The following is a 15,594-nucleotide window of genomic DNA, read 5'->3' as shown; positions in this document are numbered from 1 at the left end:
TATTACACTTAGGAGGGTAAGATATACGCAATCTTTTGTATCGACATGTATGGGAGGGTTAAATATACGGAATGGTGGATTTAGAGGAAACTAGCAAATGCGCTCGCCCTCGCTGAAATTTGTAAATTTCGTATAAAAAATTTTGAAAAACAATTCGCGTTTTTCTTATAGCATTTACTCGTTCATCCCCGATGAAATTACTTCGCTCCGCCTAACTTCAAATCCTTGCTCCTGTTTATACATGATCACATCTTGTATCGAGTACTCAGCTTCATTGAATTCACACATTCAAAAAAAAAACATGAAGCAACTTAAGTAAAGATATTTAAGAATAAAAGGAAATAAATAGGAAAAATCTTCGACAACTATTCTATATTTCAAGGGCTCAAGCACACAGAGCGATAAGCCAAGGGTGGGTTGGATATGTGTAGCCGTGTGTTAGCAACACCGAGGGACTGTTTCTAGATAGCACATAAAAAAACGACTGGAAAAAAAATGAAGCGATTCAGTATTACCGTAAAGTTCAGAAGTTCTTACTGTCTGACAGGATTTTCTCCTGGCATTAATTGACGACAAAGATTCAAATATCCGCAGTTGTTTTACTCAAGAGGAAACCATGTTACAATTGTAAAGCAAACTCTAGAGTATGGTTTAAGCTCAATTGCAAAACCATGGCAAACTTTAACATCTACCATAATATATACATGACTTCCCCAAAATATCCATATGCATTCCTAGTCCGAGGGTAGAATTGAAACAGTACACAAGCCTCTATAAGCCCAGGAGGGCCTACGACGGACGGTGATTGGGGGGCTTTCAGAAGACAAGGAGGTGGCGAAATCAATCGACATTGGCCATCCTTGTTTCTCACAACTGACGTCTAGAGCGGGACATGACGGCTTGGAGAATCGTCTTTCTAGGTCCCTGTAAGAAAGCAGTTCAATGTTCTTCAATTAGTAGCTCATAATCAAGGCAGATAGAAGTACAGATGCCGAGCCTTAAATAACTCGAAAGGGACGTAATCCCATCCCAATTGTCAATTATCCTCCTTATTAGGATGGAAAAAAGCAACTATTTCAAACGCTCTGTTCATAACTGTGATAGGATGTGTGTAGTCGGTCACACTCTGTTCAAACATAGAAAGGTGGTGTTTCAGAGAATCCGACACCAAAATTGTATCGTAAATTTAATATTGGTCTTTATCTTCTCTAGTTTAGACACAAGAAATTCATGTTTTACATGTATGGCCTGCTGATATCAGTAAACTATCAAGATATCTCAAACAAATTACTTCACTTGGCCGAGGAGAGCAGCGGAGTGTGAAATTCTCAATATTTGTAGTCGGTCACACTCTGTTCAAACATAGAAAGGTGGTGTTTCAGAGAATCCGACACCAAAATTGCATCGTAAATTTAATATTGGTCTTTATCTTCTCTAGTTTAGACACAAGAAATTCATGTTTTACATGTATGGCCTGCTGATATCAGCAAACTATCAAGATATCTCAAACAAATTACTTCACTTGGCCGAGGAGAGCAGCGGAGTGTGAAATTCTCAATATTTGAAGGAAAAGAGTGGAATTGGAATATACAATTCTAGTGTGTTTAAGACTTGGTACTCGGCCCCTGAAAAACTAGCAGCTTGTGAAAATATAAGTAAAACCATAACGCAACGTGCATCTAGTGGTCAACACGTTCAGAAACAGTAAGACAAGCCACAAAAGATATGAAGAAAATATTAAGTTAAAGGATGTCGATGACGCACCATAGGTATGCCCAAGTCTTTCAAATCACCGTCACCCAACTGCCTCAATGCATTCAGGTCTATCTGTTTTCGTCACAGTTAACAAAAAAAGATATGATCAGCATAAACAGCACGAGTCTTCTGGAAAAGGGATTAGAATAAGACATACGGAGTATGTCATTATGTCTAGTACATAGCTTATCTCATAAGTCCAACCGATCCATTATTCCATACTACATATATAAAAGGAAACCCAGCAGTCTCTTTGGCCGACATTTGTCATAAACTCATAATGTGCATAAGACTTATAAGGTGAATTCATTTTATCAATTCATCTAATTTTCACGTGATCACGTCAGTAGGACCTTGAAACGTTATCTCTTGACTAATTCTTAACACAGTCAGGCCATAGTATGCTACAGTATTTGCCTCACTGAAAAGTGATAATAAAGCTAACTTTATGAATTATATTACACCTTTTTTAAAGCAGAACAACTCTGAAAATGGTAGTCATGAAGATACTACATGTATACATCCCTACACAGCTACACTCCTTAGCGTAGATTCATACAGAGATATCAAGAGAACAATAAAACAAGGTAGGTGAACTTCGGATCCCATAAAAACCCATAAACAGAGTAACTCAATCAAGTATGGTAAGAGATCAGACAAGTTTTAGTCATTCCTTCTTTTGCAAGTGCAGTATATGTGAAGCAAATCTGTAACATCATTCTCAAAAACAGAGAAACACAGAATACAAAAATATATAGCTTCTTGCCCCACTAAGAAAAATGTTACTCCCATGGCGTACCTTAACACGCCCATCAGCCAGGCTTTTGCTTATAGAGTTTTATTTGATTTTAAAGTGAAAATTCACTGTGTAAGAAAATGAAATGTTCATTTTATGGGGTGTTATTTGAAGTCGACCAACCTTGATGGCCACGTAAAGGATGGGGACAAAGTTATACTACAATAGTACAATTTGAGAACATTACCGGGAATGTTAAACCAATCAAAGGAGCATAGATGCGCAACTGTCGGCTGGACAGAGGGCCTAAGACCATGGTCTTTGGTGGCTTTTGTCAGTGGAAGACTCAAAAAAACTCAATGCTTATTTTCTAGGGAGTATATTAATTTCATGAGACTGGAATATTGGATAGATATATGTAATGGCCCCAGGCCCCCAGCCATTTGTATATATATTCCCTCTGTCCTAGTGAATAGTTTGTGTTTACTTTTTTTTGTGAGGGGAAAATAAAGCAAAGGTAAACTATTCATTGGGACGTAGGGAGTATTAATTAAGAGTGCATGTATAGATAAAGTTGTTCTACTAAAATACTCTGTGTTATCCTCACTTCAACCTTAGTCCCAACTCCACCCAGCAGTGTAAACGTCAACCTGAAGGGAAAACTAGACGTGTAGCAAGCGTTGTTAAACAATTCTTGGGTGAAAAGTGGGAGTCATTGACAAGGCTAATGGTCGGGCGAGCAATTGTATAAGCCATGCATCAAGGGATTGGAGTAAGCCAAGTCGACAAGCTTAACTTACTGACAATAATATTGCACGCGAGCACATGGGGAGTGACTTGATTGCATGAGTCAATAGAAATCAGCTCCTTGCAAGAAGCAGCTAAATTTAGTTTTACTCGGTTTAATGTAAATCCGGTAGCCTTTTCTTCTGTTTTTCACAACTTCACCATGAAAATATTTCATTAAATTCAGTCCAGTTTCTATCTACAATCTATTCATAATTCCAGGACAACAAACCACTAGCAAAACCCAAGTTATCATACACCCAATTCTTCACTTTGTTCTAGTTTTCACGGCTAAGTAACTTTCTGATGATCAAACAGCAACTTTACGAGAATTTGGTCTTATTAGCCAGAATAGAAATCATGTGGATGCATTTAACAAGTTACGAAGGCATAATCGCTACCTCATTATGCAATAATAATAAAAAGAACGATCCCCCACGGCCCCACCCTTTTCTCTAATAGAAACTAATCTTATAATAAGCTCATATCTTTTTCATATAATCCTGAGGAACATTCAACTACCAGTCAAACAATATCAAAATAAAATAAGGAACACACCTCCTCTGCCTTGAAAAAAATGGCGTACTTTTCCATGCCAATGGAATGCAGAAAGCTGTCAACAGTGGGAGGTACATCAGCCTGCAAAGATAAGAAAAATTTAAAAAAAAAAAATATGAACGAGAGTTGCTTTTTGAGCTTCAGACTTAAATCAGTCATATTAACAGCCAAAAGTACAAGTAAATAATACAGTGATTAAGTGGCAACCATCACACACCTTTCCTCAATATTTTGAGTATACTTCTTTTATGTCAGCAGTTAAAAGGTAATATGATCATTCAGTCAGATTACAACATGTCTAAACCTAAACTAAATGTAATCACTAAATCATGAGCACTGAGAAGACAAGATGGACAGTGGATAGGGGTTTTGATCATACTATTCCCCATTTCATGCTCTATACACAAAAGAGGCACAGCAATCTACAACTAAACATGCCACGTAGTAGCCGGAAATATTTAAAATGAAAATTGAGAAGAAATCATATGAATAGCCATTACATGCCAAACATGGGTTAGGATCCACTCAATTTCCTAAAAGGAATGGAGAGTTCCACTCCCTCCGACAGATTACATTAATATCCTATTTCACTCGCACCGTCCATCGCTTATAATTGTGACCAATGTATTGGATAGAATCTGGATAGCTGAAAGGAAATGGAGAGGATCTAAATTGTGCCAAACATATGTGTGTATCAGAAACAAACCATCACTGACCAACTCCTCTCACATAACTAATATAAAATTACTAGACTTAAAAGTAATGATATTTATCCTTGAGTGACATGCCAGATACCAACATGGTTGGCCACAACAATGAGTTAGATTAACGTGCACCAAGAATTTTCTTTACCAATAGGAAACAAGCAAAAAAGTCGCTTCATGCTTAGGTGAATGATATGACGACTTCTTACAGGTATTCACAAAGAAACCTCCGAGAAGCGCAACTCAACATTTAGGACAGACGGAAACGTAAAGACCTCATAACAAGCATGGTAATATTCTTAAAGTAAGGCCTCATACCCCAGACGCAGCCTTCTGCACAACTCCACCCGCTTGAGGATAACGAGAAACTGGGACCACAGAGTTCAACGAAGCAGGTAAAGAAGATTGGGTTAGATACGGAGATGAACGGACAGCTCTTTTTGGACTCATTCTCAAATATGCAGTTGACCTCTCTTCATCGTATGGCCTGATTAATGGTCTTCTCTGGATATCTTCTCTATTTCTAAGAGGAGAGTGCCCTCTAGCAGTAGAAGGGTGAAAAGGCCGCTCTGGGGATCTTCGTCTCAAACCTTCAACAGGTCGTTCTCTCAAGCCCTCTGGAGATCGTCGTCTCAGTACCTCGGGAGATCGTCGTCTCAAAACCTCTGGAGATCGTCGTCTCAGTACCTCAGGAGATCGTCGTCTCAGAACCTCTGGAGATCGTCGTCTCAAAAACTGTGGTGATTGTCGTCTTAAGCCCTCTGGAGGTCGTCTCAGACTCTCTGGAGATCTTCGTCTCAGGCCCTCTGGAGATCCTCGTCTCATGCCATTTGGAGCTCTTCGTCCTAAGCCCTCTGGAGATTGTCGTCTAAAGCCCTCAGGAGATCTTAGTCTCAAACCCTCGCGAGATCTTCTTCTCAAGACATCAGGAGATCTTTGTCGCAAACCCTCCGGAGATCTTTGTCGCAAGCCCTGGGGAGATCTCCGTCTTAATTCCTCTGGAGATCTTCGCCTCAAATTAGCTGGCGATCTACGCCTCAGATTCTCCAAAGTCCAGGAGGAACTTCGAGGAGGACCACTTACAGATAATCCATTTGGGTTTCTTGATGGAGGGAATCGACCCAGTATGCTTACATCCCTGGCTTCAATTACTGGATATCTCGTCATGCTAGTAATCCTGGGGTCAGGCACAAAAGGGCGCATACTATCAAAGGATTCAGGAGGCCGCATTGCAATAATATCTTCAGAAGGCCCGGATGTTCTTCTTGACAGTTTATCTCGGAGATCAAAACTCTGCCCTGGCTCGCTGTTCAAAGATCCCTGGCCGTTGCTTTTTTGCATAAGTTTGAACCGGAGGTCATCTTTACGAAGACACATATCTTTCATGTTTCAAAGGAAGTATGGTTAGTGGAATGGAATGTTAGCAAATCACAGAGTACAAAAAAGCATAACAGTGTCACAGGGCATTACCAACTGAGTTACTTGTGCTCTCCCCACGCTGCCTAGGATTGGGAAACATAGAACATGGATTACAATACAACAAATTAAAACAGACCAAGCCAAGAAATAAACCTGATCAAATTTGAAATAGAAAAACCCGAAGTTTGTTCTGAACAGAAGAAGATAGCAAATCTGAAAACATGATATCAAATTGCACAAACAAATGGATACGCACCGCTTATTATAAGAATCACTCCTATCTTCGACAATACCACCAAGTCTATCTCTGACGGAGCGCTTGCCACCTTGAATAGGCACACCATTCATAGTTCCCTCATCATCCTCCGGCCCACCAGCCCTCTTCACCACCTACAATCAATCGCCAACTATTAACCAAACGCAATGCCGACATCCATGTTTCCCAAATACTACCTCCCTTCCCTTCAAATTCAGTTTCTACACAAACTTTTAGCTACGCAAATCAAGGTCTTAAACTAATCTAACATAATACAATGCCACTTAACATATCCAATTTCCTTCCACTTATTCTCATGTAAGACCGTTTTATGCTAACATATCGCGAGTTTGTGACCCAGTCAACTCAAAAGGTAGTTACTAGAACTAAATAAATCCGTTTTACAAATATCTTGTAATTTGCAATTTCCTAAACCAATTATCACTTACTTCCCCAAACCACACTTCGATTTCCTCTAATCAAACTGCATTACTTCATTCATTCGCCTCGTTACACCAAATCATATGAACCATGAGTCCATGATCATCATTTTCTGTACAAAATTTAACCTCCCTAAAGCTAAAACATTTCTTTTATATAACCAAGCATATGACTAACATCATACAACAACCATTCAACCAACAATAATGCATACTCCCTCCGTAACAATCATTTATTTACCATTTTTATTCTTTGTGACGGGTATTTCAATCACAGGTAAACAAACGAATGATCACAAACATAATAAAAATACTTCAATAAATGCATATACAATCAAAATTAAAATTAAAACCCTAACGGTAAAAAAAACAAAGGTTAAGACGGTAAATGTACCCGACCCTCGCGACCGAGAGTAATGGTAACCCGAGACATCCCCAAACTATCCGACATCAATACGGATCCAAAAACCCGGCTCTGTCAATTTATCAAGTAAGAAAAACCGCGATTTTCCTATTTTTTTCAGCAGCGAAATTGGTAGCATGAGCTGAGTAATCAAATAAAGTATAAATCAAATGAATTTTCTGAAATTGAGAGTAAAGAGAGATGAAATTAGGGAAGTAGAAGTGTTGAAGTTGAAGAAATGGAGAAGATTTGGGGATTTAGGGTTTCGTTTTTGGTTTTCCTTTTTACTTTATTTTCTGGGATTGGGATAGAAAAAAATCACAAATTGACTACTGTTTCGGTTTGACTTGACTGTTTGTTGAGACCTGGATACTTTTGTTGAGTTGGGCTTAATGGTGGGCTTATTTGTTGCAAATTGAGTTTCATCAAATGTTGATAGCCCACAAGAATTGTCTTTTTTTTTTTTACGTGTTAAGGGATGCACAAGGGCGATTTTGTTGTCGAGAGGATTTGAATTCACGTCATGAATATTATTTCTGATGAGTCATGACTTTATCAATTAAGATACTCCGTAGTTGATATCTACACCTCAAAAGAATGGTAAATATCATGTTAATGAACTAAAGAGTTAAATTTCTTGATCATTGTTTAGTTGATGATGAAATCGTTATTTACGTTCAATTTATAATTATGCACATTTAAATTAGTTGATAAAGAGGCCGATCATTGTTTAATTGATGATGAAATCGTTATTTACGTTCAATTTATAATTATGCACATTTAAATTAGTTGATAAAGAGGTTGTTCTAGCTTAATTAGAAAATTTTGAGTTTGGTCAACTTGTGCTTGTGTTAAATATCATCAGTGTTTCTGTTTGACTTCTTCTGTTGAGACCTGGATACTTTTACTGAGTTGGGCTTAATGGTGAGCTTATTTTTTGCAAATTGAATCTCATCAATGTTGGTAGCTCACAAGAATTGTAAATATCACCTTAATCAACTAGGTAAATTCTCGTTTAAGACTGGGTATTTGATTAGGTTTGAAAAAGGGTATAGTATGAAAAATTAGTGAAAATATAAAAGAATAAAATTCGTATGTGAAAAAATAATTCCTCTATTTTAAGTTAAAAACAGATCAAATAATATGAATAAGATAAGAGCATAGTGCATAAAGAAAAGTGAAAGTATTGTCCTATATATCCGAGTGGGATGGTATTTGACCTGTTTTAATGAGCATTTTGATTAGCTGATAAAGAGGTGGTTTTAGTTTAACTAGAGCATTTGAGTTGGAGTCATCCTGTAATTGTGTCAAAACTAGGAGTGTTTACGGTTCAGAATTAGACCAGACTAGAGTAAATTGTGGACTAGACAACCTCATTTGCCAAAATTGGAGACCGGGCACGCTTGAAAGGGGTTCGGACCTGAGCCATTAGATTTTTACGGGTTTGGACAGTACCGGTTCGGCTTAGAAGGTTAATTTGGTTTTTAGGACCGAATTGGAGACCAATCAACATGTTTTAACAGGACCGAAGACTGGAGCGGAATGCAACCAGTCTGGCCAGCCTAACCAACTAGCCTAGAGCCTATTTTTGAACACCTCTACTGAATATGAAGGTTCGTGACTCTTGAAGAAGAGTTTTATTGCCCTTATGGTCTTAACTGGCTCAAACCCGTACTAAACTGAACAGTGTGCACCAAAATAATTAAAGGTTGTTTTTTTTTTTTAAATGAAAGTAGTTTGTGTTTGACAAAGAGAATTTACCTATAAAACAATCTTCCAAATTGCAATTTATGTACAATGTGATAACCAAATTTGGATTCTTTCGTTTTGCTAAAGCAATGAGAGCGAAACGACTTTGGATTTTGCAGTATGTGATTTTTTTTTGTATTGTACTCCCTCTATTTCATTCAACTAATTACCTTTTTTATTTTTTGTGATAAGTATTTACCTTTGTCCTATTTGTATGATCCCTTGATTAGGCAACAAACTAAATCGAGTGATGATAATACCTAACCCAATGTATATATACTAACAACATACGGAGTACATTTTTTTCAAAGATTAAATGATTACTTTGAAAAAATGATTGGTCTTTTATGAAAATAACATTTAGCAAATGAACTTTTTTTTTTTACGGAAACTCGTGTTATAACTTATAACTCCACAAATAAGCGTTTTGTTGATGTAGTTTTAGGATGGATAACCTTTGAAAATTTGTTAGGATGCGTTATTAGTGTGGATAAAATTCATGGTAAAAAAAACTCGTGTTGATCGATCTGTAAGTCAAGTACACAATTTGACACGTTAACGTGAATGTCAAATAACCATTGTTTTAGCTAAGGTTTTGCATGCAGTCATGCACTAAGTATATTTATGTTTATACTCCATTAGCACTTAGTATTTTCTTAATTTGTCGGTGGAGAGATGTTACAGTATATTGTTATGGAGAACGATGTTGGATTGTATATTTGTTTACCTTCATCAATTCATTTGTTTACATTTGATTTTAGTACAAAGATAAAGAAAAATAAGAGGAGACCAATTATTAGATAACAAGTTTACAAAATTGAGCGTAAAGGGATCAAATTATCTATCAGAAGGCATTTTTAATAGAAAAGGTAAATAATTGACTTAGACGTTCAAAATAAAATACGTAAACAAATGACTGAGATGGAAGGAGAAAAATTTCTCCTATGATGAAAAAGATCGTCACAACACAATTGTAACTTTATTTAACAACATGCATAATTATTCAGCCAAGCTAAGTAGTCTAAGCATCTATTTGAGGAGTTCTTTGAAGCATGCATAAAATAAATACTTCGTATGTACTACAAACAATGAGTAATTAATTATCAACCTAAAATCTAATCACATCCAGTGAATAAAAATTGACCTAATAATAACAATTGTTATCATAATTAACATAGTTTTCACAATACCTCCATTATCAGTTTATCACCTATATAGTCAAACGATTAATAGCAAGTGTATACTTACGAGTCTTTTGGTTGTTAGAGTATAATCAAATTTCATTTACCGCTCCTTTTAAAGTGAAATATTTACCACCAGATATGAAATCACGAGGCTCTCTAATTAACAATTAACTTAACCATTTGGTTGAGTTGGTTGCTGATATTGGTCGATAAAACACATTATATATATTATAAATCGACTAATCGTATGATTATATTATTCATAAGAAGACGTGAACCTGAGAAACAAGTTCCTGTGAATCAATTTGTCCGTTGTTTCGTTACACATATCAATGACTGATTAATAATCAGGACAAAGTGCATGAAACTTTGTAGTAAAACAAAATGGTATGAATCAAAATCAAAACATGGTCAAATATGATAAGAATTATGCAACGTAACCCTAGGAATACAGCTACAATTCAATAACAGTCTGATCATAATCCTGAACTTTATTATTTGTACTATATTTTTCCATTAATATGACAAGAATATAACATAAGAAAGAATAAATGGATACTAGTACAAATATACTTACTGTCGTTTCTTATTTCATGTATATAGAAACTTCATTCCCATAATATAACAGTCTTTCACTGTTTTGGACATTCAACAATTATTGTCACATTTTCAAGAACTTTCATACAAATTAATACCCAACATTAATTTCACAACGTACTAGTATGTCTATAACACAAATACTTTTGTAACGCAGTTTTACATAAATTTATCATAAAATCGTCTTATACAAGACTAACTTAATAGAATATGTATATGAAGATACGCTAATATACGTATCCTAATATAACTCCTAGTGTAATAGTATTATCGCAATCTTACAAGTTTATAACTAGTTAACTACCTACTTAATAAAAAAAAAAAAAAAAAAAAAAATTAAACAAGCCAACAATTTAATATGGATGGAAGAAAAAAAGAACAACTAACAAACCCTAGATGTAAAATTACAATATTGAATCGACTCCACCGGTAGTCGGTCGTGGTTGTTTTCATGAACTTCGATTTGTGGTTTTTAAGACCTCATTCGAGCCAGATAAAGGAGGAGAGTTGCGGTAGATTTGTGACGACTATCAGTAAATATGTTCACATCTCTTGTGAATATGAACTTAGATTTGTGGTTATTAAGACCTTATTTGAGCCAGGATAAAGAAAACATGTTCACATCTCTTACAAGAAAATATACAAATACTAGATCTATAATATTAAAGCATAATTAAGAACGAAAATAATAAAGAAACCGGACCGTGATGCTTCATTCCATTTTTCTCAAGAGATCGATCTCAATGAAGAACGAAGAAACAATAACCCTAAAATTTTCCCAAAACCCTTTGTTTGATGATTTCTATCAAATAACCCAAACTCGAGTACTCAAGGAAAATGAGATAGCGTCTGCCGACTTTGTTGTTTAAGTGAGCATAGGTTGACTTTAGGAAAAAAGAAGATAGCTAGGGTTTCCTCAAGTTCTTCAAAGAGCATGGAATATATATAAAAACTTTGGATCTTTATTCATCAATATTTTGATGAAAAAACATACAATAACAAATTTCTTTGTTTTTTCTTCTTCTTTTTTCTTATATTTCCTCTTATAATGATTATCAAAAATGATGTATTTTTGAAGGAGAAAAAAAGTGAGGGTTGACAAAAGTAATAAAGGAATGAATAACAAGGTTGAGGGTTTAATGATGATTTGAAGGTAGTGAAGGTTGAGGACATGATGATTGTTTTTGTGCAGAAGGTTGATGATGACTATAATTATGATTTTTGAAAGAGGAATTTTATTTGAGTGTTGATGAATTGCCTACATAGCTACATATATGTCTTATCATAAAATGTGGGCAGAAATTAAAAGCGATAATTATTGTATGAGACTGTCTTACGATATGAGCCCGACTTATTTTAGAAGTTGTAGGAGGAAAAAGAGGGAATTTGTGGGTTGAAATTATCGAGTATTATTACATGGAGAAAATGGACATAATCATCGTGTTAGGGTACACAAGTCTGACCTAGACACTAACTTTTATATTTGACTTTAATTTTGGGAGATGGAATGGACGTAAAGTCATATTTTACATTTTAGTTAATTTTGTGAAGAGTACTTATTAGTTATTACCCCTCCAAAAAGAATTGTCTTTGTTATGAGTATTATTTTGTGAATATGTAAAACGAAAATATTATAAAACAAAACAAAATGTTTTAACTAAACTTGGATAATAAGTCTTGTCATATATTATCTTAATAGGAATAATCCGTCTTTTATTTGCCACTTACAACCATAATACGAGTATAAATTAACGGTAAAAAATTGCATTTAAATTTACTGTTTAAATACTGATTTCATATGGTATCATTTACCAAGCGTATACAGAAAATGACCAATAACTCATAAAATAGGTAATTTCAGCTTTGATAACGGCCGAATATCAGACTCTAGCTTTAAATTTGTTGTCGATACATACCATGCGTATTTTTTCTTAACTTTATTCGATTTATTACTATAAAGTATGTATTTTCATAAGAAAAGCTCGAAATTATATTTGTTGAACAACAATATTGGAGTGCATATTTGAAACAATAATTTCTAGGCTAGAGGAACTTCATTTTTTGTACGTATACTTCTAAGCATTAGAACGTTCCTTTTTTTTTCCAGTCAATTATATACTTTTTCCGTCTCACTCAATATTTTACATTTGCTTTATTTTTCCTTTACAAAATAAAGCAAATATAAATTATTCACTAGCTAGGACAGCGAGAGTACGTAAAATTTGAATTGTCATCTTCATCCTATTTCGTTTAAGTATTCGATTGGTAAGTTTGATTCCTCCATGAACATGAAGGACATCCTTCATTCATGGCGAATGGTTGTTTTCTCCTTTGAGCATGGGACAAACTCGTAGCTAAATATTGTTTGTTGTCATCCGTTTTGGTAATACTGAATATATACTCCATGCTATATGTTGCACGCCCTCAACATTCTTCTAAAAAATTAGATCATCATGACGTTAACCCTTTACCTAAACGATAAAATCACAAAAATAAATTTTAGTAATAAAAGCGTTTATATTAAAACAAAAAACCGCTAATAATAACAAATACCCTCATTAGAAAACTAAGTTCGAGGCTGAATAATATTAGTAATCATCCTCGGTTTCATTTGGTTTCTCATCTCATGCCTAGTGTTACCTTGACACATTAACTTTTGAGTAAATTAATAATTACTCCCTTTTATAAACCACATTTCTAAAATAACTCCCTTATGAAAACTTTTTAATAATTTACTCCCATAAAATGTACTCAGGTCAAAAATTGCACCCCATTTGAAAATTCCGGTAAAAATCATCTTTTGTGACCGTTTTGCCCCTGCCTTTTCCATTCTTCTTTTCTTTTCTTCAAATTGAGCTCTAAAAAATGCAGAGCTTCCCACAATCACTCACCCTTTTCGGTCCAATTTTGAACCAAATCAACCCGCATCTTGCTCCACCACACTCGACAACCTCTTGCTCAATCACCAATTCGAGCTAACCACCATCAACGAACCTAAAGCCATCCCTGTATCTCGCCTTAAATCAATGCCATTCACGTCACCACCTACTAATTCAAAGCAAAATCGCAAAGGCAAATGGAGAGCAAATTCGCCAAAAGCGCAATCAATTTCTGGGTTTGAAATTAACCCCAATTTTTGGGTTTTTAATCCCAATTTTTGGGTTCATTAACCCTAATTTCTGGGTTTTTAATCCCAATTTCTGGGTTCATAATTTCTGGGTTCATATATAACCCAATTTGGTTGGTGGTCAGTGAAATCGTTCGAGTGTTTTTGGGTTGAAAAATAGAGGAGAAATCAGTTAATTTGATGTTGGTTAAGGCTCATATGAATTTCACATCTTCTTCCCCATTTGTAAAACAAGCTTCCAATTGATGGGGTTCTTCCAATTGGTTGTGGTGTGTGATGATGAATGACGATGATGATAAATCAATTGAACCCAGATATAATCCAATCTATTCTTTATCCAAATAAATTCTTTGATTCAATTCATCAAAATCTTTACTCCCGTAGCTACCCGGCCCATTGTCTCCAAGGCTTCTTCTTGGTTAGCTATTGCCATTCGAGTAGTTTGCAGGTGAATGTGGAATTTTGTAAATTAATCCACCAATGACAATAGTGAGAATGCATTAATTTTTCTAATTACTGAAAATAAGATGAACAATCTTACCTTAATTGGGGAAAAATATAAGAATGAATGAATTGAATAGATGTGTATAAGGGAGAGAGAAAACTAAGTATATGAAAGAGTAATAAGGGCATTTTCGTCCAAAAATTAGACTTAAAATCAGAAAATTCAAAAATTGACGGAATCTTACGCCGGAGTGTCAATTTGGGTGTAATTTTTGACCTGAGTACATTTTATGGGAGTAAATTATTAAAAAGTTTTCATAAGGGAGTTATTTTAGAAATGTGGTTTATAAAAGGGAGTAATTATTAATTTACTCTTAACTTTTCACTAAAACTTGGGACTCGAGATATAATACAAAATTGGGACGAAGTTAATTAAATTCACATGATTAATATTATTAAAAGTTAAAATTTTAAAAATCTCAATTAAAAAACGTTTATAACTCCTTCCTTCCATGCAGTGATGCAGATTATTTGTTTATCTTTATTTTGGCATAAAGATTACAGGAAAGGGAAGAGAACAATTTATGGTGGTTGCTAGTGGCTGATAAGTGAATCATATTGGATGTATATGATCAAAGTACTCGTAGAAAACTTTGACAATATAAAAGGTAAACAAATAACCAGGATGGATATAAGTAAATACTTCCGAACGAAAGACAATTGTCTTGCAAAGAAAACATAAATATTGGATAATTAATCTCAAAGGCATATATAATCATGATTACTACTCCGTAGTAGATAGGAGTAAAAAGTAATTTTAAGCATAAATTTATTGGGAGTTGGGACTATAAAGATACTTAACCAAAGCATAAAAAGCCCAAGAGATGTCAAAGTACAGGTTAAACCATGTTACCTTGGAATTAACTCATAGCTTTAATTAGCTCTATATTTGACCTTGACAATATTAGCATCAACAAGCAAGTTAGTAAAGAGAAAAAGCTGCATGAGATATTTAACCTTTCTTGATTTATGGATCAAAATCGTGTACTAATCATTTCATCTTAAAAGGATACTATTCCAGAAGAAATTTTGGATTAAGGCCAGGCAATTACTTGTAGGCCTTATATATGCAAAAAGGCCGATGAGTAGGAAAAATTAGGGTAGAGGAAGTGAAGAAAAGAAGATAATGTTGTCGAGAAAGGAAGGCGGAAATGAATGGATGAAAATTAGGGTAGAGGAACTTGTGTGATTAGATAAGATAATGCTCATATGTTAACAAAAAAAAAAAAAAACTATGAATAATATATATTTATCACACGGAATATGATTTGTATTTGAGCTTCATTTATCACACACATCCTCTATTTGATTAAAGTTGCCTACAGTGAAGAAGGGATGTACCAATCTTCCCAAGCATTCCTTCAGCTCTAGTAACA

At 34.9% G+C, this 15,594-nt stretch overlaps 1 protein-coding gene across 1 annotated transcript; it reads right to left on the bottom strand.

Annotated features, from left to right (window-relative positions):
- Positions 1 to 485: 485 nt before the first annotated feature.
- LOC141644257 (uncharacterized) lies at positions 486 to 7,391 on the bottom strand. The gene is made up of 7 exons (XM_074453737.1): positions 7,049 to 7,391; positions 6,215 to 6,348; positions 6,010 to 6,041; positions 4,858 to 5,918; positions 3,836 to 3,916; positions 1,765 to 1,827; positions 486 to 924 (listed from the first exon to the last, which is right to left on the bottom strand). The coding sequence occupies exons 1-7, from the start codon at positions 7,103 to 7,105 to the stop codon at positions 868 to 870; spliced, it is 1,485 nt and encodes a 494-aa protein (XP_074309838.1). The 5' UTR covers positions 7,106 to 7,391; the 3' UTR covers positions 486 to 867.
- Positions 7,392 to 15,594: the final 8,203 nt, after the last annotated feature.

Source organism: Silene latifolia, chromosome 2, assembly GCF_048544455.1.
Source record: "Silene latifolia isolate original U9 population chromosome 2, ASM4854445v1, whole genome shotgun sequence".
In the NCBI taxonomy this organism is placed as follows: Eukaryota; Viridiplantae; Streptophyta; class Magnoliopsida; order Caryophyllales; family Caryophyllaceae; genus Silene; species Silene latifolia.
This window is presented reverse-complemented; position numbering and strand designations above follow the sequence as displayed.

Coding starts and splice junctions, on each gene's coding strand:
- LOC141644257 (XM_074453737.1), bottom strand. CDS start 7,105: ATGTCGGATAGTTTGGGGATGTCTCGGGTTACCATTACTCTCGGTCGC. Junction 6,349..7,048: donor CTCTCGGTCGCGAGGGTCGG/GTACATTTACCG, acceptor GATTGATTGTAG/GTGGTGAAGAGGGCTGGTGG. Junction 1,828..3,835: donor TTTTTTTCAAGGCAGAGGAG/GTGTGTTCCTTA, acceptor TGACGAAAACAG/ATAGACCTGAATGCATTGAG.